At 51.5% G+C, this 26,381-nt stretch overlaps 3 protein-coding genes across 3 annotated transcripts in view; all 3 read left to right on the top strand.

The window, feature by feature from the left end:
• The window catches only part of LOC311165919 (uncharacterized protein), a 465,566-nt gene that overhangs the window by 50,853 nt on the left and 388,332 nt on the right, over positions 1–26,381 (top strand). The window lies entirely within an intron of this gene.
• On the top strand, positions 4,267–11,372 carry LOC311165925 (hydrocephalus-inducing protein homolog; the record flags this gene model as incomplete). The annotated part of the gene is made up of 7 exons (XM_084227412.1): positions 4,267–4,290; positions 4,501–4,599; positions 6,593–6,712; positions 8,506–8,640; positions 10,074–10,273; positions 10,957–11,081; positions 11,365–11,372. The coding sequence occupies 7 exons, from the start codon at positions 4,267–4,269 to the stop codon at positions 11,370–11,372; spliced, it is 711 nt and encodes a 236-aa protein (XP_084083538.1).
• LOC311165924 (uncharacterized protein) lies at positions 12,997–25,685 on the top strand. The gene is made up of 10 exons (XM_084227411.1): positions 12,997–13,429; positions 15,332–15,399; positions 17,027–17,259; positions 18,058–18,158; positions 19,400–19,535; positions 20,043–20,147; positions 20,195–20,292; positions 21,579–21,774; positions 23,063–23,289; positions 25,144–25,685. Exons 1-10 carry the CDS (start codon positions 13,173–13,175, stop codon positions 25,529–25,531), a joined length of 1,809 nt encoding a protein of 602 aa, XP_084083537.1. The 5' UTR covers positions 12,997–13,172; the 3' UTR covers positions 25,532–25,685.

Below are 26,381 nucleotides of genomic sequence, written 5' to 3'. Positions count from 1 at the left end.
GAATCTGCTTTTATTGTGGGATACAAGCACTTATGTACTATTTTATGGAGACTAGTAATGTGTACTACAATGATTAGGTTAAAATCACATACACAAACTTATGCATATAACAACATCCCTTGCTTGCATATAAAAAAATCCCTTGAGTTTAATGGGATTATCTTTTTCCAGTAAAGCGGTCTGATTTAATATTCTTGCAATCTAGGTCTAATTTTCCAAGTTCCATTTGTTTTTGCCAAAGCATCCTGTTATCAAATCTCTTATGTTAACCAGGTCAAAAGTCCATCATCTGTCTTCTGTCCTCCAACATTCCAATATCGTAACCCCTGAATGATATTACTGATGGATGGGAATGGTTTAGATTGTAGCCTCTGTCATCAATGTACAGCTCAGATTCTTAGGAAAGCACCCTGAAGGAAATGATGCCTATTTATCTTAGCTCAAGTATGTGTTGAAAACCAACTGTGCATTTCAGAGCTTACACCACTGAAGTATAAAAAGAACTGCATTTTTTCTACAGATACAGGCTTTGAAATTCCAGATAAATTTGTGGTTGGACATGCTCTTGACACTAATGACTACTTCAGAGATTTAAACTGAGTTGGTAACGCAATAAAGGTGCATAGGAAATGTTTGTGCTTCACCTTTTCATAGTTCTACTCCACAACACTCATGGCTCAGCCATGCTGCAGGACATCCTGAACCCCCAGGATGGTGAGCAGCGTACAATCTGCAGCCCCATCTGACAAGAAAATAACTTGTCATTTGACTTGAATTGGATGTTTGTCTGTCTTAGTTCAATCCTGTGTTGCTCTTCTGTCACCAAGTCTGTAAAGCGGCCGTGCAGGCACTCTGTGGGAAGGTTTTCCACACACTTATGGATAACATGGCTGTGAGATCTCTCTTCCCTTATTCCATGACAACTTTGTTAGGCTGCACAGAGCAGTAGACTTAGAAACATCATAAACTAATGGGGTTGGTCTTTTATTCCCCTCCTTTTCAAAAGTGCTTTCTTAATTCTGGTTAACTCAGAAAGTTTTTCATTTCTAAGTCTTTCCACTAAGACAAACCAGTTCTGCTGAAGACACACTCAATCTGTGCTATTGCTCAGCAGCATGAAGCTGTATGCAGTAATTAAAAAGCCCTAAGCCATTTAGAATATATAAACCTATATATTCCAGATCAACTCAGAAAAAGTATTAAAATCTCGAGTTTACTGCAAGAATATTAAAATCTCGAGTTTACTGCAAGCAGGAAATTGCAATAATTCTGATTCTAGTGTGTGTTTCATTACAATGCTGGGAATACAACTGAAAATCAGTCTTGCATTTCATTTGAGGAAAGTGTTTGATCAATATTGTTGGTTTTTGTTTTTCCTTTCAGCACATCTGTGTTCTGAAAGAGAATGCCAAAGAGAAATCCAGGATGTGATCATGTCAGTCTTCTGGAGACCTAATTGCTGGCTGCTGATGAGGTGATAAACCATTCCAGCAGGAAATGCCTTCTGCTCCTTGTGTGTCCCTAGGAAGAAGGAGAAGGTGCCTGTTCCTGCCTGCAGTGGCTGATTCCCACTTGTTCTGTGCGCTGAACACAAAGTGTCAGAGCCTGGGTTCCCCCGGCGCCGCCTTCCTTGTGCAGGAGCAGCCCGGGGCTGGGGCCGAGCCCCGGCGATATCGAGCGCTGCCGCTGTGGCCGTCACGGTGCGGGCCCCGGAGCGGATTCCTCGCCCTGCGCCCGGGGCCCGAGGGGGCAGCAGGGCTGGAAGGAGCGGGGACCGAGGCCCGCCCGGCGTCCCCGGCCCGGCCCGGCCCCGACAATCGGGTGCCGCGGTTGCCGGGGAACCGCGAGCGCGGCCACAGCGGCTGTGACGGCGCCGCCGCCTCAGTTGGCGCAGAGCGCTCCGGGCTGGGTGTTGGTAGCCTGGGCTCTGCCACGGCCGCAGCCAGCGATTCGCCAGGTGACTTGTGCACAGAGATTGTCTCTGCCAGCCAGCCCTGAACTCGCAGGGCATTGGTCTCTGCCAGCGAGGAGTCCTGAATTTCGTTGGAAGGTAAAGATGCGCTCCAGTTGTACTTTTTGGTTTTGTCACATCTGTGCTCTGAAAGGGAATTCCAAAGGGAAAGAGAGGATGTGATCATGCCACTCTCCTCATGCAGCAGTTCAGTTGCATGTACAGGCACCTCCTTGGGGTGGGGCAAGTTGGACTCTGTCTCTTGCTACTTTCAAATAATAGAAAATCTTTAGCACCAGTATATCCATTTGAGCCTACGATGAATTGGGTTGTGGATTTTCAGATGTGTTGTGTTCCTTTGCATGTCATGCAGTTGTCTGGTGCAAGGCCTCAGGAATGGGTCTGGGGACACTTTGGAGGTCTGGGATGGGTTATGACACCCCCTCAGCTGGCCCTCATGGGAATGTGCCCTGGCTGTGGCCTTCTGGGGCTGGGGGGTTTTAGAGCTGAGCCTGTTTGTCTGAGGGAGGATGGGTGTCCACTGCCCCTTACCAGAGGTTGCACCACACCCCCAAAATTTCCTCCTCCCCCCTCTGTTGATGGGAGGTTTGTGTGCAAACCTGGCCTCAGCAGATGAGTCTGTGGCTATGCCTTGCCCAGCCTGAAGGCAGACAGAGCCTATTTTCAGGAGAGCTGCTGGGTTTGGCTTTGTGTGGATACATTTTTCTCAATGAGCCTTGTTCACTTCTCCCCAGACCTGAGCTAAAAAGACAATGGTGTCACCTTGATCTTGTCTCAAGTTCCCTTAGGTGGCTTAACTCCCAGTCCCAAGTTCCAGTCAGGAGGCATTTTCAGGGAGGGCTGGGCTTCAGTGGTCACAGCTTCTTTATTCAGTTTTGTCAGAATGGGCAAAAGTTCCTTCATACCAAGATTTAAGCCATTAGCCATAACATGTCTCTCTCTTCCAGTCTCTCCCAAGTCCTGTGAGGAGCAGCTGAGAGAGCAGGGGTGGTTTAGCCTAAAGAAGAGAAGGCTCACTCCAGCTATTTTGAAGTAATATTGAAGCTACAGCTTTGTCTGTTCCAACTCTTATTAATGTTCAGCTTTTGAGCTCTAAGTTTCAGTACGATCCCTCTTTGAATTGCACAAGGCAGCCATATAGTTCAAATAAAGTCCAGCTAGAGGCCTAACAATACCAGCTACTTATGCCAAACAAGCACTTAGCTACTTTCAAATCATATCAAATTTTTTAGCCCCAGTATATGCCTTGAATGTGCCATGAATTGGGTTGTGGATTTTCAGAGTTCCATTGTTACTCCTTCCAGTTTTGTTGACGAATTTTCACCCATCTGTGACATCATCCCTTGGAAATGGCGTCTGGATTCCAGAAGAAGACACCAACACCTCGTCTTTTGCTGAGGGAAAGGCTGAAGCCAAATACTGTGAGTAGCCCCTGGGGCTGTGCAGAGGCTGGCAAGTGCCCTGGTGTCCCTGCTCTCCCTGGCCCTGCTGTCCAGCAGCGCTGTGAAGCTGCAGAGCCCCTCCCCAGCCCTCTGTGCTGTGCTCCTGTTGCTGGGGCTGTCCTGGTGCAGTAGGGAACACTGTGGGATGCTTCAGTTGTGCCTTGCCTGGCAGTGCCAGCAGAGCCAAGTGAAACCAATGTACAGCTGAAGGCCTGAGCATGTGTTCTGTCCCTTTCCCTTTGCCCCAGGAATTCCTTCTGTCAGGCTGGGCACTCAGCTGTGCTGCTCTGACCATCCAGTTCTTGGGCAGTCAGACATGTGGGAGGGGAAAGCTCAAACTATGCCCAAAGCCTTGAGAGCCATGGGGTGTCCCAGCTGGAAGAGCTTCCAGAGCAGCTGTTCTCTCCCAGCTCCTGTGTGGGCAAAGAGCCAGCCCTGCAGGCAGCACTGGAGCCAGGGCCACAAAGGTCCCTTGCTATCAGGAGCTCCCTTGGCTGAAGGTGCCCCAGTGCTGAGGCTCTGCCAAGGAGATCCCTCTGTTTTCTTCTGAGGAGGGCTCTGTCAGCCCAGACAGAGAAAACAATTAACAGGGAGAACCAAAACCTGGACACATTCCTGTGCACCTCCCTCTTGGTACAACTTTGTTTTCTTGCATCTCTTGGACTCAGCCAGCAGCGATATCTCCTTGCTGTGAGTTCTGAGTGTTGTGCAGGGATGGAGTTCAGGCAGTTATGAGAGCTCCTCCCCATTCTCCGAAAAGGTCACTGCCTCAATCCAAGGGAACTTAAGAGGAAACAAATGCCCAAAGAGCAGAAATCCCCAACCATTTGCCATCCAATCCTGGAGAAGCCAATGGGACAGAGCCATGTGGCTGGAGTATGTGTATTGCACTCTGTATTATTAATTTACTAAGGATGCTAAGGATTTCAGCAGGAACCTTCCAGGGCTCCCAGGACTGTCCTAGTGGCTGTGATCACAAGTTCTTCACCAGTGCCACTTGTTCAAGAGAAGCCTTTCTGAACAAGCCCATTTCTGAGGCTCTAGCTGGTGTATTTTGCCTTTCAGCTGCTTCCCTCTGTGTTCCAGAGGGAGAAGTTTCCCAGCAGGAAGAAGGAGGCCAGCACTGGGGGGAGTATTCTGCCCAGAACTGGCCCATTTCTAGACAGGAGTGAGACTCGTCCCAAGGTAGCCTCTTCCTGCTCTTTTCCTTTCTGTTTTTCATGAAGTTTGCAGAGGGTATGTGCTTGTGACAGGCTTGCCTCCAGCAAAACACCTCAGTGGGCAGGTGCTGTTGTCATTGCAAACTGCTGGGAGTAGTGGACTGGGAGCCCTGATGTGCACTGAGCAACACAAATGACCTCTGCTGAAGGTGCTGGGCTGTGCTGGAGTGTAGCTGCCATTGCTGACAGGGGGAAGGCTGGGGACACAAAGGCACAACATTGCCATTTGCCATTCTCCTGCTGAAATAGCCACCTCTTGCTTTGGTGTGCTCACCATCAAATGCTTGGGGTCACAGGATTCCCTCCAGAGTGGCAGCATTGGCCTTTGAAAGCCAAGGATCTGCAGGAATTACTTCAGATTTAACAAAACAAATTGCATTCCTGCTCTGGGCTGGAAGGATGTGTTGGACCCTGATGGGCTGTTAGATTTTGCAGGCTGCCAGATGTAGAGGGGACTGGCCCTGGGCAGAGGGGAATGGATGTGCTTTATCTGGATCAGTGCCTACTGAGAGGTGTGTTTAAAGCTGCTTTTCTGGCAGGACTGGCTCAGTAGAAAGCACAGTCCAAAGGGGTAGGTGACAGAGGTGGGCTGTTGAGCAGGAAATTGGCAGCAAGAGACATGGAACAAACTGGTTGAGGATTGCCCTGGAGAGGGGTGTTGGAAACACCTCAGGGAAGGGCACAACTAAGGGACAGTGTGCTGCAGCCACTCCCTTCAGCAGAATGTGTCTGCTGTGAAGTCCCACAGGAGACCTGCTTGTGTCTCTGCAGTGACAGCAGTGTGGCTGGAGAAGGCAGACACAGCAGGAGAGAGTTTTCTCAAAGCAATGTCTCTGCTCCAGAAGCATTTGCTGTTGTTGTGACATTCCAGATGTGCCTCTACAATATCACTAAATAAGATAGCAATAATGACAAGAAAGCAGCCATTTAAAGCTGATGGGAAAAGGAGATACCAACTCTACTTTTACCCAAGTTGCTGAGAAAATAACTGAACCTTATCCTCATTTGTCATTCACCTCATTTGTTTTTTGATTTTAACCTCATTTGTCTTTTTATTTTTGCCTTTCTCTCTGTTTGAAACACACTTAAGCACAATGAAAGGAACAAAATCATCCAAGCAAAAGAAAACTATTAGTAAGAATTCAGCTGAGCCGGGCGTGTCTCCCTCCCCAAGAGCCAAGCACACACACACCCTCCGAGAAAATGGCAATCTTTCTGTGCCCTTTATACCCGGCTGGGGCAGTCCCTGTCCCCTTCACAATTGATGGGTACTCAGGAGCTTCCATTCTCTACTGACCACCAACTTTTCTGTCCCCTCCCCTCTCCTCCTCCTTCCTTTTGGTCAGGTCTTCAACCCCATCCCTCTCACTACAGCACTCAAAAATCCAAACCACAAACAACACATAGAACCAACAAATTCCATTCTTTTGCTTCATAACCTATTGGCTTCAGCCAAATATCACCTCATCTCTCCCACCTGCTCTGGTCCTGTGCTCTTCTTACTGATGTGTAATTTCTAGAGCAAAAAAGATAGTTGCAGTTGTGTGGGCCTGGGTTTCCCTGTCTCAGAGTAAAGGACATCCCAAAATTGTTTCCCATGGAGTCTCCTGTAAATCCATGGGTTTTACTTACTCCATGAGTGCTCAGTCAGTGCCCCAGAGCTCTGTGACCACCTGAGCACCAGGCTGTGCTTAAGGGAAGTGCTGCCTGGCATTGTGGAGAAAGAAAGCTGGAGAAATACATGCCAAAAGAGCAGCTTGGCTTGAGGTTGCTCTGTGTTACCCAGCAGCTGTGGATCAGCTCAGAGCAGAGGTGGGTGAGCCACTGTTTGCCCAGTGTGGGCTGGGCAGACGTGCTCCCCCAGAGTCTGTACTTGCCTGGGGATCAGTGATAGATTCTCCTGCACGAACCTTCCTCCCAGCAGCTGAAGCTCTCCCTGCTCTCTCTTTCCTCTCCAGCTGCCATCAGCTGCCCCGAAACAGAGCTGGTTTGGGGTTTCCCCACCAGAGCTGGTCTTTCAGAACTTCGTTGCTCAGGAGGTCTCTGAAATGGTGCTGTGTCTCATTAATAAGGGCAAGGTAAGTGCTGGCACCCAAGGCTTTAACACTGTGCTGGAAGAGGAGAGTGCTGTTGTTCCCCCAGTGTACAGCAAAGCAAGTTATCTGCTGCAGCACATGCAGAAGAAAATGTCTCAGCACCTTGTTCTGCAAGATGCTGGAAATCTTCCTGTGCTGGGAATTGTCCCCTGATTTTGGCCATGCCCTGATGGTGTCTATCCCAAAGGAGTTTCCCTCTCTTGCAAGCTCTGGACTGATAGGAATGCTGAGGGCTGTACAGTTCTTGCCTGCTCTCATGCTTTGCCTTAAGTCTATTGCACAGCCGGTGTCTCCTTGGTTAATCTTGGCTCCTGGTAGGAATCTGTGCCTCTCTCAGCCAGTTTGGCTCCCTTTGTGCAGTTCACAATCAAAGCTCAGGGGCTGAGTCCTTTCCATTTTATGCTGGAATCCCTTCTCATGAATGGCATTGGCAGTGCAAGAGCTGTGTTCTGAAAGAGCCCTGCAATCAGCCTGAGGGAGCAGAAGCAGTGAGAGGCCTTTAGGTGCCACTTCAGGCTCCTGCTCAGCTTCAAAAGCTCTGCTCAGCTTTTCCAAAAGCAACACGGTGCTCTGCTTTCCCTTTGGAGAGCCACAGCACATCCAAAGCCAAGTGCTCCTGGAGGTTCCCACCTTCACTTGAAGAAATTTGGATTGTTTTGCTGTTTCCCAAGAGAACTGAGAGGGGAAAAGTTGAAAACTATCAGCAGTTTTGTTCCAGTGTAAAGATGAAAACTTGAGACCATTAGAATTTCAGTCAGGGAAACATTTTCTCAAGTGAGGCTTGTGCCAAGAGTGGGCTGGTGGGAGGAGACAGGAGGGAGTCCAAACCATCTGGTTGAGACTTTTGGAGAGCATTTTGGTGCTCAGGGGTTGATGCTGTCAGTGTGCTAGAAAATGCATGTTTGCTGTGTCTGTGAATGGCAGAGGGCAGAACCTGGCCTGCTGGCTGCAGGCAGGAATGCCCAGCAGTCCAGCTTGCCTGCAGAGGCAGCAAGAAGGCCTGGAGAGGCAAGACTGGCTTTTCATCCTGGAAGCACACTGTCAGTCAGTGCTGGTCATGTTTCTCCAGGCAGAAAATGCCTTTGAAGCCCACAGTCAATAGGCACAGCCTGTGTGTGTTTCTGTCACTTCTGGCAAACTGATTGGTCTCATGGTTTTATGATTCTTCCTTGCTGCTTTACTGCCCATTGAAATTCTCTTTGCCCTCTCCTTGTTTTAGGGATTGTCTTGCTGCGTTCCTTCCTTTTTTTGCTTTTCAGGTTTGCTTTTATTCCCAGTAAGGCCACAGGTTTTGTTCTCCTCTCTTGCTGCTCTGCTTGCCTGACTCTATCCCAAAAATGTCCCTGCCCCTACCTGATCAGCTAGAAGGGAATTTCTTTCTTCCCCCAGGATAATGTGCTGGTTTACTCTCAGGTAGTACTTTCCCCCTCTGGAATATGACAACTGCATAGCTGTGTGCAGGCAGAAGCCAGCAGGTTTTTTTGTCCTTGTTGAATATGCAGATGACTTGGTTCAGGTGCTCTGTCTCCATCCTGCTGGTGCTGACCTGCTCGGCCCTTCCTTGCCAGCAGGCACTGCCCCACTGTCCCTGGCCAAAATGCTGGAGGCAGACAGAAGGGATTCCAGTTCAGCCTTGTGAATGATGTGCCTGTGGCTGCCCAGCTGAAAGTGCTTTGGAGAAGGGGCCAAGGAGGGATGTGAGCAGGGCAGGGTCAGGTCTCCTCTGGTGCTGTTTGCACAAGTGTCAGAATGATCATTTGGTGTGTTTGCTGCAGATTCCTCGTCTGGTGAAGGTGTGCATGGAGAGCTGCCCTTATTTCCAGCTGGCGTGCCCCAGGGATGTGTACCATGTGGTGCCAGCAGGCGCCTCTGCCCCTGTGCGCATCCGCTTCAGCCCCGCCGAGAACAAGGTGAGACTGGAGGAGCCAAAGCACAGAGTGATCTGCACAGCCATTGTTTTCCCTGCACTCTGGCTCCTGCCCATTGCATGCTGTGAGCTTGGCTCCAGGCCGTGGGCAGGCAGCCTGCAGGCAGTCACACCTTGGCACGGGCTGGCAGGCGCTGCAGCCAGGCCTGACAGGCTCTGCTTCCCCTCCCTGCCCATCCCTGAGCATTGCCAAGGGAAGATGCACAGGGAGGAGGATGGAAATGACAGAGGGCTGTTGATAGATGTTGGGCCATCTCTAGGTCCAGTGGAAGGGGTTTCCTTATGATGGAAAACACCAGAGGAACACAGAGGTCAGAGAGCTTTCCTCCTCCCTGACTGGCAACAGCTTGCCTGCCTGCCCCTGGGCTGGAGCAAAGACGGTGCTTTTTCAGCCCCTCTGCTCTCCAGCCTTGCAGCTGTGCTGTCCCAGAGCACAAGTGAGCATGGTACAGCTGCAGGGCCAGGGCAGAGGATGTGCTGTGCCCGTGAGCCCGGCCTGGCACAGGCACACTGGGCTCTGGGTGCCTTTGGTCAGCAGGAGGTTGCTGAGCTCAGGGGACTGGGACAGCTGCCTGAAGGAGCTGGTGCAGGGCAGGTACAAGCTGCAGGCAGAGCTGTGAGCCCAGAGCCCGTGGCAGTGACACTGCTGGGGCTCTGTCTTCATGCCTGTCACTGTGCTTGCTCTGTCAGCTGGCACCCATCCCGTGCCAAAGGTGCTTTTGTGTGCAGGTTTGAAGAGCAGTGCTGAGGCCCTGGCAAGTCTGATCTCAGTGCTGGGATCTGGAGGGTTCATGTTCTGATCTGGAGGCATGTTCATACGCCAGGGTTTAGGACATGGCATGGAAGGGAGGAAGCCTTGCAGGGAAACAAAGAGAAGCCCTTTCCAACAGCATCCTGCTGCCTCTTGGCACTGTTCTTCTCCTGACTTGGTTGTAGAGGCAAAGTTCAAGGGGAGTTCTGAGCCAACTGATGTTTCTACACCCGGCCAGAGGTGCAGGATCTCTTTGGGTGCAGCTGTTTTCTCATCTTCTTATGCTGCTTAGAGTCAGTTGAACCCTTTGTCGTATTCTCAGACAGTGAGAATATAGAAACCTAAAGAAGAATGTCCTGTGTTCCCTAGCTCCATGCTCCTTAGAAAGGACTTAGGAATTCTTTAACATCATTAAAATTTAGATTCAAAGTTATGGTCCCCTAGGGTACGGGTATGACCCAAGTGACACAAGAGCTGAATGCCACAGAGATAGGTTATGCAAAGTGCGCGGGTGCCTTTAAAATGTGACATATTAGTAGAACTTAGTGTTCATTTTAGGGTGCAATAGGTAAATTGATGCCCTTGGAGGCTTATAGAGATGGTTTTTCTTCTGCCATGGGAATGGCAGTAAATGCCCTGTGCTGAGCCAGTTTCTTTTCCTGCAGGATTATTGCCACGAGCTCATCTGCATGACTACCAGGGAAAGGATAGTTGTGCCAATTCAGGCCATTGGTGCCCGAGGTGTCCTGGACTCCCCTGCCCAGCTGGACATCTCCAAGGGTGCAGCCCAGTGCAGCACCCAGCAGGCTCTGCTGGTGCCCAGTGTGGGTACCCGGGCAGCTCGGCACCAGCTGAGCAGCCAGAGGTGAGGCAGCTCATCTTCCTTGTGCAAAACACCTTTGGGGGATGGTAGCAGAGTTGGGAAAGAGCAGCAAAAGGAACCAGAGCACAGCAGCTGCTCAGCAAAAGGAACCAGAGCACAGGAGCTGCTGCCCTGCAGCCTGGCTGGAAGGGAGCAGGATGGATGGCATCTGCTCTTGCTTTCAGTGGCCTTTGAGCTTTCTCTGTCCCAGATTTCATGGAGGCTGCTGGAACACGTTGGGAGCTGGCTTGCACCCTCCTGAGCACAAGCAGCTTCTGAAAAGCTTCCTCAGCCCTGTCAGCCAAATAGAGCCATTCTCTGGGAGAAATTCCTGAGGCAGTCAGTGTCAGGTTGTGCATGCAGATAGCTCTGAACCCTCTCTTGTGCTCTTCACAAAGCATTCTGTGATGGGACTGCTGGCAGTGGGACCCTTGAGGCTCATGGCAGAGAGCTGGATGCAGAGTATGGGGGAGCTGAGGTCATTTTCCCCAGAGGATCTGGTGAGGGCTGGATCTCCTCAGCAGTGGCTGCGTGGCTGTTTCTGATGCTGTCTGTCCTGGCTGTCTTCTGCTGCCTCTGCTTGGTTTGCTCCCTGCTTGCCCAAGGCAGCTGCAGAGAGCTGCAGTGCAGAAGGAATCTCCTGGCCAGGTGTCCCCCCAGCCCTGCTCCCTCTGTCTGTGTTGCAGTCTTTTCTGCGTGGTGCCGGCCACAGGAGCTCTGGGCGCTGGTGACACCGTGCAGGGGACAGTGGGATGTCACCCGCGGGCCAGCGGTGACCCCTGCGGCTCCCTGGCAGTGTGCTGCAGCACAGGTGAGTGCTGGGCCCTGCAGGGGCACAGGACAGTTCTGCACCAGGGCTTCCTGCTGTCCCCTGCCCTGCATTCCCTCCAGAGGTACCTCCCTGCTCAGCTCTACCCCAGAGCAAACTGAGAACTCCTTGGTGTTTAGGGCCTTGAGAAAGTGGATCCCCTGTCACAGGCAAAGAGTTTGGACTCCTGTTTTGCTGGGAGTTGCTGAGGGGAGGAAGGAGGATCACTGATTCTCCACTACCCTGTGGCTGTGCCTGGCTGAAGTTTTCTTTGATTCCTGGGCAGTGCTGTAGGGGAGGTCTCCATCAGCCTCTCTCCAATGCAATGGATTTCTTGCACACCTGTGTCCCATCTGCTGCTTCTCCACTGGCTTGCCACAGACCCTTTTTCTATGTGGCCCTTACACAGAGATGTAGTTTCTGCCTAACAACATTCTCAGACCCTCAAGTTCCTTTTTTGTGACAAATCCAAACAAATTTTTCCCTGTCCCCAGTTCCCAGGCCGTTCATACTATTGCAAACCTCTCACATCTATCTCCCATTTCATTTCTAGACTGAGAAATCCCATTCAGTCTTCATATAGAAGCTGCTCTGTACTTACTAATCTTTCCTTAGTCCCTTTTTAATTTGATTTGCAATGCTCCAGCCAGGTTTTTGAGAACAGAACCTGGATCACCTCTCAGTGAGCCCGAGGAATGGGTTAGAAATTAGAAGTCAGCCCCAAGGGATATCTCCTGAGGGAAGAGAAGGGTCCATATGTTCTCCTGCAGCATCAGGAGCTGCTTGCATCCAGCTCAGAGTCAGGGCGTGGCATGGAGGCAGCCTGGAAAATGCAGTGTAAGAGAGGGAATGATTGTACTGCAATGGACATCTCTCCCTAGGCCGTGAGAGCAGGCTGCCCCTGCAGCGTAGAGGGGAAGGCCAAGGACCCTTGGTTGAACTCAGCTCTCAGACTCTGGACCTTGGGAACATTTTTGTCAACACCTCCCATGTCTATGAGGTGAGCAGCAGGGCTTGGGAGGGATCCTGATGGCTCCTGAGGCAGCAGCAAGCCTGGTGGAGCTGTGGAGTTGCTGCCAGCCTGGGCAGTTGTGAGCAGGGAATATTTGATGTCCTGCTCAAATCTGGGGGGTCAGAAAGGTGTGTCTGTTGTTCCTGAAGCCCCAGTCCCTGCTTTTGGGCAGCCTTCCTTAGGACTCAGCTGGGAGGCTCCCTGCACAAGAACCCCTTGGCACATGAAACCAGCACTGGCTCCAAAAGCTGCATGTTCAGAGGCTTTTATGGCAGTGCCAGACACAAGGCACCTTTGGGCTGGGCTCTGCAGAAGCAGCTGCAACAAACTTGCTGCCTTTGAGCTTCAGCCCACTGCAAGGAGCTTCCAGCCAAGTGTCTCCTGCTTATTGCTGCAAGTGACAGGAAAGCCTTGGGATTCTCTCCCTTGCTGACCAGCCCCTCATCACACTTCAGCCTTGGTGCATCTCTGGCTCTAGAAAGAGAGAAGTGTTCCTGGGAATAAAGCAAAGGATTTTCCTACCTATTTGCCCCCCACGCAATAGTGTCAAGTTTACAAAAACATCATGAGAGAGCAAGTGAAGAGGTAGAAAATGAGGCCCTGCATCATGGCAGACACTTTCAAAAGCTTGGCTGGGGAAGAGAAAGACTCCCTGAGTTTTCTTACCAAAAGATGGTGCTGTCTATACATTTTGATGCTGATGCCTCATTCCCAGTGTATTGTTTTCATGGTATGGGAAAAGGTGAATGAGCAGATGGTGCTGTTGGAGCTGTGCTAAGAGGGGCAGCAGCAGCTCTGGGGTGATTCCCTACGCAGCTGCAATCAGCCCACGTTGCTCTCAGGGCCAGCTCTCAGTGAGCTTGGTGATGCTGAGCAGAGGTGCACTGCTCTGTGTGCATGGGCTCAGCCCAGGGTGACTGCAGTTCTGTGGAGTTCTCTCTGCTCTGCATGAAAACCCAAAGGCAGAACTTGTCCTGTTGTATCTTTTGCCTTCTGCCATTCAGAAGCACAAAGCATCCTCTGGCTTTTCTGGGTGTCCATGGCATCATGAGACAATAACTCACAAGAAGGGAAGGTTCCACATGTATTTCCACTTGGCTTTCTTGCTGCTGCAGGTGAAACGGATGAACCAAGGAGCTCTGGCTGCTCCCTTCAGCTGTATCCCTTCAGCCACCAGCATGGGCTCCTGCTTCAAGTTTGCACCCTTGGAGGGCATCATTGCAGCAGGTGGGAGGCAGAGTGTGCAGATCTCCTTCAGTGCCACCGTGTTGGGGAGCTTTGAGGAAGAGTTCCAGTTCCGAGTGGCTGGATCTCCTACGCCTGCCATCCTGACCATCAAGTAAGGACCCTGGGAGCTGGGTGGGCACATCTGTAGCTGTGTCTGGGACATCCCCCACCTACCTCATGTTGGGCTGGAGCAAAGAAAAAAGGTGTTTCCTGGGGTCTGAATCTCTGCTGTGATGCTGGCATTGCTTTAGTGTGAGGATGGATCCTGCCCTCGGTGATACCTGGATCTCCCTGTGCCTTGGGCCATGGCAGGCAGTGGGATGGATCAGCTTTGGGCACCAGCTGCTCTGGGATGTCCCACCTGAGCAGCCAGCAAGGCCCCCAGGACTTTGGAGATGGTCCAGCCTGGGTGATTCTGCAGCAGCAGCAGTGTTTATAAAAACTTGTGTTAACAATCCATGGCAGATGGGCAGCAGCAGGCTCAGCTCACCTCTGGCAGCCCTGCTGTGGGGGACAAGCTGTGCTCCCAGCTGCTGTGCACAGAGTGCTCTGGTGCCCCCTTGGCACAGGCAGGAAAGGGCTGATGTGGGAGTCAGGGAAGTGTGCAGCAGGAAGTGTGCCAAGGACTTGGGCATCCTTGCGTGGGCTGGTGCCATGGCAAGAGATAATCCTGGCGCAGCCAAAGGGAGAAGGGCTGATCCCAGGGGAGGCAGAGCTCAGTGCTCAGGAGCAGAGCAGCGTGAGGCCTTGTCCCTGCCAGCCTGAGCCATGTGCTGCTAGAATAATGTAGTGGGAGCAGGAGAGCTGATGCTGGCTGCTCTGGAGCTTTGGAGCTGGGCTGCTGCTGTGGGCAGGCACTGGCTCAAGGCAGTAAAGAAATGAAAGCAATCTGCACTGGATTGTACCAATGAGATAAGGGAGTTGGATAAAAAAGAACAAGGAAGTTATTACTTAGCAAGAAAAAAGTGGTGAGTAGGTGTGCCCATAGTGGAGAAACAATGATGCTGGCTTTGTTTTTGGAGGAAAAGTGCTGCTTTTGTATTTTGGAAATCAAGAGGGAACCTTTCACCATCAAATCATTGATTGTCCTCTGTCCCTGCCCCAAAGTGGCCATGGGGTGTTTCTGCATAAGCAGCTTTCTCCTTGGGCAAGGGCAGGTGTCTCTTGTTGAGATGTGCAGAGCAGAGCCAGGCGCAGTCCTGTGAATACAAGAGAAGGCCCAGGTCACTGCTCCTTGATTTGGAACCAAAAGGCAGAGTGGGCATTGATTGGCATCAAGCATGAAATCAACTTTTGAGTGTTGTGCAGCTTCAAGTGCTGATTTCAGTGCATGTTGGTGACTTCTGGAGTCAGTCTGCTGAGTTGAAGGAGAGCTGAGGTGCTGTGCTGGATTCAGGACAGCCTGGTTTGGTTGTTGAAGCTGTTGCTCTTGGCTGTGCCAGCTGGTGCACTGTTGACAAGCTGGTCCTTTCCTCTGGGATTCATCTGTCCCCTGTCTAGAACTGTTGCTGCTCTTTCCAGAGGATGTTTGGGAATGCCCTGGATTCATGTCTCAGAACTCTGTCTGTAATGATTGTGTGGGTCAAACTCTCCTGAGAAAGCTCCTCCATGGGAACAGCAGTCCCAGCTAAGAAGGAGCAAAGCAGGGAACCTGTGGCTGCAAGGGCTGCTTACAGAAGTTTGTGGGGACACCTTTATGTCCATCCCATTGCAGATGGGGAAAGTGAGGCACAGAGCCATGTCTGGGTGTGTGTTGAGGGTCCTTCATGGCAGCACCAGCACCCAGAGGCTTCTCCTGCCTGCCCTGTGCCCTAAGCCCATCCGTGGCTGTTGGCTGCTGGCCACTTGGCTTTAGCTGCCTCCTGTGCACAGGGCCCTGTGCTGAGCACATGGTGCTGTGTTGGTTGGAAACCCAGGGTGCCCTGAGCCCAGGTTTTGTGTCCCCGAGCCACGACAGCCGGGCCTTTGCAATTCCTTTAACCAAGCCATTTCCTCCTCTGTCCTCACCCTCCAGAGGCAGCGTCATTGCTCCGAGTTTGCACTTCGACCTCCCTGAGCTCGACTTCGGGGACATCTCCTTTGGTGAGTGTTCCCTGGGCTGGGACACAGTGTCAGGGATCTGTGCCTTCCAACAGAAAAGCATCCCTCACTCCTGGTCTGCCCCAGCAGCCTCTCCAGGCTGTGAACTGCAGGGCTGCTGCTGCTGCCTCAGGTGGCATTTTGGTCTTGTGAGATGCAATAGAAGCAAGGAATAGAATGTCAGTATTTTCTGGTGTCTCTGTGCTGTTTAAAAGACAGATGTCTGCCAAGGAAGGTGGGAATCTTCCTGCGATGGAAAGATGAGCCCCTCCCTCCAAATTCTTATACCTTTGAAATGACAGGACTGCCAGGCAAAACTATGGGAAAAGGAATAACATTCATTGCCAAGCCCAAACCAAGAACAAAGCAGTTCATGAGCTTTTGAAGGGAACTCATTGCCTTTGCTGAGCTGCTTCTTCCCCAGCCTGCATCAGCACGGGGGCACTTGTCAAGTTGCCTTTTGAGGAAATGAAACGAGAAAGGTAAAAGATGGAAATGTGGTTCTGAACCAGGAGATTGATCCTGCTGAATGTGATTTCATTCCTAAGGTCTCTCCAGCTGAAGGCAGCTGTTGTATCTTTGCTTCTTTGTAACTGTTGGCTGTTGTGTGCTGAGCTCAGTCTCATTTGAGGTTTTGCCATCTGGGTTTGTCCTTTTTGTGCCTCTCTTGCCTCCCTGCTGGAGTCACTGCTGGAGCTGGCAGTGGTCACTTGGATGGGCACAGAGCAGCTCTGGGCTGCAGCTGCAGTTGTTTTTCCTGCCCATGTGTGTTCCAGTGAGTCTTGGTGAGCAGGCCTGGGAAGAAGTCTCCTCCCCACAGAGCTGGCCAGCCCAGCCAGATGTGCACTGCAGAGCAGGTTGTGGCTGCTCTGCGGGCTCTGCAGGACATGCTCACCATCAGTGGCTGTATCTCTGGCTTTGCAGGATGGAAAGCAAATCCCAGAGCTAAAGTGGGGTCAACCCTTGCAGGCAGCAATCCTAGTGAGCAGCATGGGTGTGATGTCCCCGTTTGTTGGGTGAGATGGGACCTGGTTCCTCATTGCTGATCTCAAAGCAAGGCTTGGGTGTGCCCCCAGTTGAGTGGGCTCTGAGCTGCCATGTGCTCAGTCTGCTTGGCCCAAACCAAGAGATGCCTTAAGGATCCTGCAGAGAGAAGCTGCTTTAGGGTGCTTTGCCTCACGTTCTAGTTCCTGATTCCATCCTCACTTTCTTTTGCTGTAGCTTCTTCTCAATGACGACTTTTACTGTTTATATATCTCTGAAAACAGTGGGAGTGTTGGCAGGCTTCCCAGGGAATTTTCCAGCTTGAATTCTCAGAGTAAATGCTGGGTCTGGGTGCACACTCATCACTGAGAGATAAGTGGTGCTGGTTTGGGGCAGGTGAGGCAGCTCCTCCCCATGCCAAAGAGAGAAGCTTGCAGTGTTGAGCAGGGCTAGGAGTGGGCATTTTCAGGGCTGCAGTCTGGAATCTGTGTCAGAGGGAACTAAGTGACGATTAATTCCTCATGCAGCTTCTCGGGGAGCTGTAGTTCAGATAATAAAGAGCTGAACCACTTTCATCCTGGCAGGATATTCACCCCAGGATCATGCCATAGTGGGTGCCTGACTGGATATTTGTGTCCTTTGCCAGGCTTTCCCTACACCCAGCGCTGTCGCCTGACCAACAGCTCCCCGGTGCCCCTGACGTTCCAGCTCCGCATGTCGGACGATGGCACGCAGCCGGCTGTGGACAGCGTGGATCAGATCCGCAGGGACAGAGACCCAGCCTGGAGGAAGGGAATCCATTTCTATGTGGAGCCCAGGGAGTTCAGCATCAATCCCAGCCAAGGGACCATCCTCCCCCAGGGACACCAGGACATCGAGGTACGGCAAGAGTCCAGCCACAGACGCTGCAGCAGCAGGGCTGAAGCTGCACTGGAGTGTGGGAGGGCTTCAGCTCTGGTGCCAGCTTTGAGCATGCTGGGAGTGAGAGATCTGCAGTGCTGGGAGGCCTCTGCTAGCTGCCTTACTTGGGATGTTCCTCCAGGAGCACTGTTTGGTTTCCAAAATCATCTGCTGGGGTCACATACCTTATGGTCAAGGCCTGAAGCCATTCTTGTGTTTTTGAGAGCAATTGATTTGATTAGAAGCGGGCAGAGCAAGGATGAGGGCAGAAGGTGGCTTTTAGAGAGATGTCATTGTATAAAGGAGTCAGCTTTTCTTCTTGGTGTCATTTCCCCTCTCCTGGGGAGCAGAATGATTTGTGTTCACTGCAGGAATCTCCAGGGGGGCCAAAATACTCTGCAACCATGAACTGCCCAGCACTTGCTGGGCCACCCTTTGCCCTCAGCTTCCTGCTGTGAAGCTGGAATAATTGTGTTCAAGTCAGATTTCCTCTGCATGGATGTCATTGTAGTCAGATGAGAAATTGCCCCCTTAATTTGAATTCAGTGGTGCAGAGAGCTATAGTCTGATGTTTTAATGTAGCTGACCTGTGCCCTGATAGCAAGGTGTGTTTAACAAATCTGGTATTGGCAGAAGGCTTTTGTTCCTCTGAGACTGTGCTCTACACATGGAGCAGCAGAAGAATTATGGCCAAATCCTCCCTCAAGAACTGGAGGATATTACATATGGGTAATGAGCTTTTGTAAGGAAGAATTTCCTGTTCTTCTCTTCCACCAGGTGACCCTGTGTTCCAACACGGTGATGGAGTTCTACAGGAGGATGCTGGTGGATCTGGAGGGTATTGGCAAGGGAGTGGCAACACTGATCATCACAGCCAGGTACCAGCCCTTGCTGGCCCTCCCCAGGCACTGCCTTGCACAGGCTTTGCTGGCTGCAGCTGCCCAGGAGAAGTGCTGCTCAATGGCCTCATGTTGTGCCAGCTGGACATGAGAACAGCAGGGCTTGGACAGCAGCCTGTGGTGAAAAGCAGCCCTGCTCACAGCCCAGCAAAGCCCTGGCCCTTATCTAAAGGGAGCAGGAATGATATCATTGATGGGCCTGGGTTTTGGTGCTTGAGGTGGGACAAATTTCCCGAGGGCCTCCTCTCCTTCTTGCTGCAAGAGGTGGAGTTGTGCTGGTTGTGAGCAGCGTGCACTGGTTTGGGCCACAGCAAGCAGCCTGCTGAGAGTCAGGGTCTGCTTCTGTTGATGAGGGCACATGGCAGGGGGCAAGTGGCTCCCAGCAAGGCATGAGGGCAAGGTCTTAGGAGGGAAAGCAGCCCTGGATGTGGCAGGTCAGCTGCAGTTTTTCTCCTTCCCTCTGCTTGCCATTTGGAGCTTGAATGTTCTCAGAGTTGAGACCAGAAGTGGTTGTTGCTGCAGCAGAATTGCATCCTGCTGTGCTGCTGTGGGTGCCAGCTGAATGCCCAGAGGGATGCAGCTCCCTGGTGCTGTTCCCTGTGCCAGGCAGAGCCATGCAGTCAGTGCCTGGGCTGCCATTGTGTACAGCAGGTGGAGCTGGGGCCAGTCAGTGCCTGGAGCTGGGCAGTGAAGGAACGAGGGAGCTGCAGGGCCTGGGAGGGGGTGATCAGCCACTCTGGAGGGCAGCTGGTGTCTGTGCCCTCCAGGGCTGGGGCAAAGAGCTGAGTTCTCAGGCAGGGCAGCAGCACCATGGGAGAGAAGGTAGTCATTTTTACTGAGACACTGGAGCTGTGTGTTCCTTGAGCCTTAGTGAGCCCTGATCCTTGTTGGGAAGGCTCCCCCAGAGCTCATGGATCACTGGGACTGTGACAGGAGTCCTTGTAAGCCTCCTTGGGTGAAGGAGGGACTGAGGCAGCTGTGGCACCAAGTGCTCTGCCTGGGGCACTTGGCAGCCTCTGGGTGCTGCCTCTCAGGGTTTGGCCCTCCTTGACAAGACCTGTTGGAGTGGGAAGAGGTAGAAGGCAATTTATCCCTGTAGGGCTGTTAAATGTCCATTTGACAGTGACCAATGTGTTCTGCTCCATTTCCCAATCTTTGGGGGTAAATGTTCTCTATTCTCTCAGTACCTCTGATTGCCCTGGGGTCATCTCTTTGCCCAGATGTCTCGTTCCTGAGCTCCAAGTGTGCAACCCAGTCCTGCAGTATGATGAGTGCCAGCTGAAGGTGCCGTATGAGAGGATGCTCTTGATTAGGAATCCCAGCCACCTTCCTGGCTGCTACGGGCTTATTCCCCAGGTTTGGCATCACGTCCACCTCCTCCTGTTAAATATTATTGAGGAGATTATTAGAGGAAAAAAGGCTTTGGATAAGACCTTGTAAATTTCTATTCAGTCTTAAAGATCTGCTGAGAAAGGATCCTACCCAAATGTAAACTTGAGGAGGCAGTTGAAGCTCCTGAGGAAACAGTTGATGTTCTGGTCTTCCGGGTGTTTTCCTTCTGGGAGATCTTAGAAGGTTGTGAAAAGCTGCTGCATCCACAGACAGCAATGCCTGTGCTGGCAGCCTCCTTGCAGGATCCCCTGGGAATGCTGAGCCTCCAATTCTTGCATCTTGTTTGTGCCTTTTACCTTTGTCCAGGGGAGTTTTAAACGTGTGTGTAAGTTGCTGTTGCGGTGGATGTTAAGGAGTCTAAAGTTTCTTCAGAGGTGCCTCTGAAGCTGCATTTCATTCTGTCCCTTCCAGAAACGCACGGAGGACTCTGCAGTGTTGTACTCCAGCCCCAAGCCCTGTGGGATTGTCCAGCCCCAGAGCACAGCAGAGATCCCCGTTGTGGTGGAAGTGCAGGCGCTGGGCGAGCATCGCACCAATGTTCTCATCGGCGTGTTCGGGGATGAGAGAAACCCACGGGTGAGGGCACGGGGAGCTGTGTGCCTGTGTGCAACTGCTCCTGGCAGGGGGCACCGGGCACAGGGATTCTGCCGGGGAAAACAGGCACAGGCTGCTGTGGGAAGGACAGGAGGGATGGGTGGCACAAACAGCTCGTGCCTTCAAGGTGGGAATCTCAGTGTCTGACACAGAATGGAGTTGGGCACAGCTGGAATCCAGGGTCATTTTAGTTCATTATTCTTTAAAATGCTGTTAACTTTGGAAACATCTAGTTTAAAATGTCATCTCTGTGAGCACAAAAGAGGATGTCAGAAGACTTCTGGGAGCCTTGAGCTTTCTGTAAAAGAAAGGAAAGTTGGCATTTGAAGAGTGGTTGCAAGGATTGAAACTTATATTAAGACATATGGAAATGACGAGGCCAAATTCCCTGGATGGCACCAAACATGTGAACCTGGGCCATTGTGGCACTGTTGTAAATCAGTGAACAGGAAGGACAGGCAGTGCAGGCTGTGCCAGGGAGCCTGAAGTCTGACAAAACTTGCTTTCAACTCTGAGGCTGCTTCCCTTAAAGAGGAGGGTTTCTCCCCACCAGAAGGACAAATAATTTAACTGTCAGCCTGGTTAACTAAAGATTTCTTGCAAAACTTTTACATTTGGGCCGGTAATTTGTAGATTGAAAGGTTCTCTTACCTTAATCCTTTTCAGTTTGGAGGGGAACATGTAATTTTCTTTTTCCCCAAAAGACCAGCATTCCAGCTGGAGAGTGGTAGGTGTCCCTAAAGAAATGACTTGAGCAGGGTTGAGCTGTTGAAGGTATTTTTGGTTTCCCTGTTGTGGTTTGTTTTGGGTTTTTTAAAATCTTTCTTGCTTGCTTCCTGGCACAGAGAGCACAATTACGGAGCTCAGGACGGCTGGCAGAAACCTCCCCAAGCCCAATGGTGACAGAGCTTGGCAGGATCCCAGCACCACAGCCTGAGTATGTATGTATGGATGGGTGGGGAATGTGAGCTGAGTCAGCTGGGAGTGTTGGAAAATGTCAACCAACCCCCCAGCAGTGTCAGGGGAACATTGCTGATAAATCCCTGGTGGAGCTGCAGAGTTTCTGGCCTTGGGCCCTGGGGGGACTGTGCTGGCTGGGCATTGGCTGGTCTGTCCCTGGGTGCCTCAGATCTCACCTTTTTGCTGCCTTCTCTGTCTTTTCCTCTCCCACTGTGCTTTTGGCATCCCCACAAGGTGTTCATGCCTGTCCTCTGTAGTTCCTCAGTGCAAGCAGTTGCAGCTGCTGCAGCACCTCAGTGCCATCCCCGGGCTGCCTTTAGAACAGAGCTGCTCCAGCCTGGATTGGGAAGGGCTGGATCAAAGCATTTCTCAGTTCAACCTGCCCAGCACCCAGCCAGGGGCTGCATCCTGGCCAGGAGCTGCTGGTGCAGGTGTCCCTCCCTCCAACTGCAGGTCCCTGTTCATAGTTATCTCATTTTCCAGAGATGAGCTTTACCCTCTGAAATTCAAACCCCAACCACCAAAGGAGAAGAGGAGCAATTTGGCTTCCCCGTCAACTCAATGGAGGCACTTCAGGATCAGAAAGGAGGAGGAGCCAGCCAGAGCCCTGAAAGAGGCGCAGGATTTTAGCAACTCTTCAGGAGCAGAGGTAGATTTTGTTGTACATCCAGTGCTTGTGTTGCCTCCCCAGCCTGCCAGCACCAAGTCATGCTCGTGCTGACCTCCCTTTTTGCTGCCCTGCTGTCCTGTGCCCGGGCAGTGGGCTGGGCAGCAGGGCCAGTGGCTGGACATGGGGTGAGTGGGAGGGAGAAACAGGAGAGTTTTCCTTGGAGAAGCTGACTCAGATCCTACAGGCCTGTGCTGAGTGTAGGATTTTTTGCCTTCTTCTCTTCCCAATGTAAGATGAGGCTTTTATTCTGCATCATCATGGTCAGACCTGCAGCTTCCTTCCCAGAGCCAGCTGGGATGAGTCCTGATCTCCATGGAGCCTCTTGCCAAGCCAGCCAGACTCCCTGTGTGCAGGGCTCTGCTTTCAGCCCAGAGCTGCCATTGCACTGCTGGCCCTGAAGCTCTCTTACAGACAGAGACTTTGCAGAGTGGCTGTCTCTTCCTCCCAGCACAGAAAATGGCTTGTTTTTCAGGTGCCAGCACAAACTGCTGAAAACCCTCACCTCCCACGAGGCTTGGAGGGGTTCAGGTGCTCCCTGGACGTAGTGCACACTCCCCTGGAAGCGGAGAAGGACAGAGGGAATCTGTCTCCTTGCCCATTGTCAGTGTGGCCAGCAGGGCTGGAGCTCCCAGTGCCACTGGGGGCCCTCAGCATTGGCCACAGAGGGGCCTCCCATCCCTCCAGGCCATCCCAAAGTGCTGCTGAAGCAGCTGCTTGTTGGAGAGGCCGTGCAGGACACGTTGTGGGGCTGCCCAAGGACAGGCACTGTGGAGGGCACTGGTCCCCCTGGAACTCCTCAGGTGGTCCACAGGAAATTTTTGCAGGAGCTTTTGCTGTAGCACCTTGAGAAAGCAGCATTTAAATCAGAGAGAGAGGGGAAAAGCCTCAGGAGTCAGATGAGCTGGGCTGGAGTCCTTCCCTCAGCTCCAAGAGCTCTCACTCTGAGTCTCCTCCTTCTCTAAAAGCAGGAAGTTTTTAAACTTTTTAAAGGCAAGTTGTGCATCAGAGAGAATGTCTACTGCCAGGAGACATCCCAGTTCACTTTCATGTAATGTACTAATTAATGCATTGACCCATGGGTATGGGAGAAGATTTTCGCCATGGTCCCTGCACTGGACAGTGGCATGGATGCAGGATGAGGTGAGGGTGATTCTGGCAGTGTTTGGGGAATAGGGGCCCCTGCAGGTACAGCTGCACTTTGCTCCAAGATGTTCTTCTGCATCCATTTCCATGCTCAACACCTCAATCTCTCCTGTCTTCCATCCAGGCTTTCAGTATCCTGCCACTCTCAGGTGTGCTGCAGCCAGGACAGAGCCAGCAGGTCTCCTCCACCTTCTCTGGCCACCTCAGCAGCCCCTCCAATGTCAGGGAGCTGTGCCCCGTGGAGGGAGGCCCCACCTCCAAGGTGCTGGTGAGCGGGGAGGCCTCACGTGTCAGCTCCTCCCTGAGCCCCCAGAAGATCAACTGTGGCTCTCAGGCCCCTCTCAGAGAAAGGTGAGTGAGCCTTCCATGGGTTACTGCTCTGCCAGGGGTTATTGTCCCTGCAGGGCTTCCCTGCTCTGAGGACTCTGAGCTCAGACGTGCTGCCTAGCAAAGGCCAGAAGCAGCCCAGGGATGGCCACTCTGAGCTCCCTGGCTCCCAAGAGAGGAAGGACCTTCTTCTGTTGACACAGAACATCTTCTTCTCTATTGGAGTGCTGAGCCCTCCTGGCTTAGCTGCTGCCTGCAGGGAACTGGGCTCTGGGCTGGCCTTGGCACTGCCTCTAGAGGTGTCTTGAAGTCCATGGTGTTGAGTGGCATCTTCTTCATCATCTCCCTTCTTCACCAAAGCAGTGGGATTGTGGTATGGGCAGGCGTGGGGCACAGACCAAACCTTGCTTTGGGTCCTGCTCCTGCCCCAGATGAAGTCCTTGCAGTGCTGATCTGCCAGGGTTCTCCTTGTGGTGGGACAGCACCCAGAAAAGCTCATGTCCTTTGGGCTCCCCTTCAGCTGCAGCAGTAGGCAAGCCCAGGAGAAGCTCAGCTCCAGCAGGGCAGCCCAGCTCAGGACACACAGGCAAAGTGTGGAGCTGGGAGGGGAGGCTGCTTAAAGCAAGCCTGTGCATCAGGACTTGTCCTGGCCAGGCTGGAGTTGGTTTCACAGGGAGGAGAGGGACGAGGCTGCTTCAAATGGCTTCCATGGCAGCCATCCCTGGTTTGCTTGGTCCCAGCTGGGCTCCAGCAGGAAATCTGGCTGCCAAGAGCCTGTCTGGCAGGAGAGGAGTTCCTGCAGCCTTTCCTTTCTGACTGATAGGGTTGTTCTCATTAAGGAGCAGGCTAGGAGTCGTTAAACCCGAAGATGACGGGCAGAGACTCTCTAACTAATTAAAGTCAGACAGTGGTGTGTTTATTAACACCGGCGGGCGGCACCAGAGCCGTCCCTAACAGGCGTGACCGCGCTGCCCAAGGTTCTTTGCCCTCTCTTTATTTCCCAAGATCTTACATACAATACATCTGCACAGCCCCAGCAGCTCCCATCCCTACTCTGTATTCACATGAGGTCATTGGTCCTTCACACCTGTGCAATTCTTCCCTTGAACTGGGTCAGTGGTCTCAAATTGGGTCTGTGGTCTTAAGGGATGAAGTCAGGAATGTCTTCATCAGGTCTCTGTCACCCTCTGGCAGGATCCAAGGTCCCCTGCTTAGTGACTGATTGACATCAAGCCCAGGTGCTAAGCATTGTTCTCCTGGTTTAAATTTGTTCTTATAACGGTTCACTTCCTCCACTTCCTTCTAGAAAGAAGCTCCTCCTGGTAAACAATAGAACAATCAGCTCCAGCTTCAGCATCTCATAATCATTAACCTATGGTCTGCCTATCTACCTTACATCCTGATCCATGTGAATTGCTTCTAACCCTCAGCTGAAATCTTAACTCTTTAAAATCATGCTTCAGCCATGCCCAGGGAGAAGGGGGCTGAAGGAGCTGAGTAAGAATTGTAGGAGAGATGAGCAGATGTTGGCAATCTGTGCTCTGCTCTCACCTGGGCAGCCAAGAGACAAAGGGTGTTTTCAGCATCAGCGCAGAGAGCTGGTGGATCAGCCTTTGGCACTGGGCTGGAGGGCTCTGGCTGTGCCTTGAGAGGGAGCTTGCACAGCCAAGAGCTTATGATGGCAAAGCTCGGGTTTGGCTGGTCCTGGAGGTCCCCTTCCAGCAATGCCCTCACTTGGGATGTTCCCAACCTCTGTGGGCTGAGGAGAATTCACAGAAATGGCCTCAGGGTAAAGGGATGAAGTGCAGGGCCAGCCAGGACTAGTGAGCCCAAGTTTCTGCTGGGGACTCTCAGCCATGTTTTCTATTTTGTCTGCAGAAGGGAGCTGAAGCAGCCAGCTCAAAAGATTCAGGAGGAGGGAAAAACCTCCGAGGAGGAAGAGAGGCGAAAGGAGGAAGATAGGTGGAAGAAGGAAAAGAAGGGAGTCTCTGTGGGGAAGAAACTTTCAAAACCAGAGAAGGGGAAATGCAAAGCACCAGAGAAGAGCGAAACAAAAATCCCAAAAAAGGAAACCAGATCTCCTGAGATGAAGGAAAAGAAAGCCACAGAGAAGAAGAACACCAAGGCCCCAGAGAAGAATGAGACCAAAGGAATAGAGAGGAAGGAAACCAAAATCCCAGGGAAGAAAACCAAAGCACCAGAAAACAAGGAAGCCAAAACCCTAAATAAGGGGGAAGCAAAAGTTCAAAAGAAGGGGGGGAAGTGAAATCCCAGAGGACCCACCTGGGATGGAGAAGAACTCTTTATTCTTTATCCGCACCGCTCATTTTAATCAGTTTGACAGACCTATAGTGCAACTTTAGTTAGTTAAGAAATTTCTTAGTACTTACTCTGTTATTGCTTAATAAAGTAGATTTTAGTTGTGCATCAAATTTCTGTATTGTATTGTTTACCTGTTCTCTTCACTGATTCTCATGGGACAAATCCCTTGTTGTTGCAGGTGCATTTGGTTCTCACCCTCAGATTAGATTGTTCACAAAGTCTCACTCTCAAAATAGCTTCCCATGGGAACTTGTAACTGCTCAGCTGCACTCAGAGGAGATGACAGGCCAGCTATTAATAGAGCAGAGCAAGGCCTGATTTCATAAGGCCTTTCTTTTTTCATTGTTCTACCTGTCTATGGCATCTCCCCCTTTTTGTTCATTTAAAAAGGCTCCTATGTTCTGATGTTGAAACTGCTCACTCTTGTGAGGGTATTATCTCATCAAGGTTCTCACTGGTTATCTATTAGATATGGGATAAGATAGATGAAAGAGCAATTACAATCAACAAAACTTAACAAATTCCATCAAGTCATTGACGCAGGGATTTGCAGCATGAGAAAACAGAAGAACAAGGCCCAATGTCTCTTATGGAAATGGAAAGAAATGACCATTGTTTCCAATTACTTGAGAAGTGTGAGAATATCCATTAGCTGGAAATGTTGATCTTTGGCATCCCTGAATGTCCTGCTGGGAGCTGGAACAGGGAATAACTGAGGAAGGGCAGTAGGAGCACTGTGCCATGAGGATGCCCTGAGGCTTTTGTTGGCAAATGGCCTCTGTCAGTTTCCAGAC

Source organism: Fringilla coelebs (genome assembly GCF_963513975.1).
Source record: "Fringilla coelebs genome assembly, contig: SCAFFOLD_33, whole genome shotgun sequence".
Taxonomy (NCBI): domain Eukaryota; kingdom Metazoa; phylum Chordata; class Aves; order Passeriformes; family Fringillidae; genus Fringilla; species Fringilla coelebs.
Note: the sequence above shows the minus strand (reverse complement) of the source record. Positions and strands in the feature narration are given on the sequence as shown.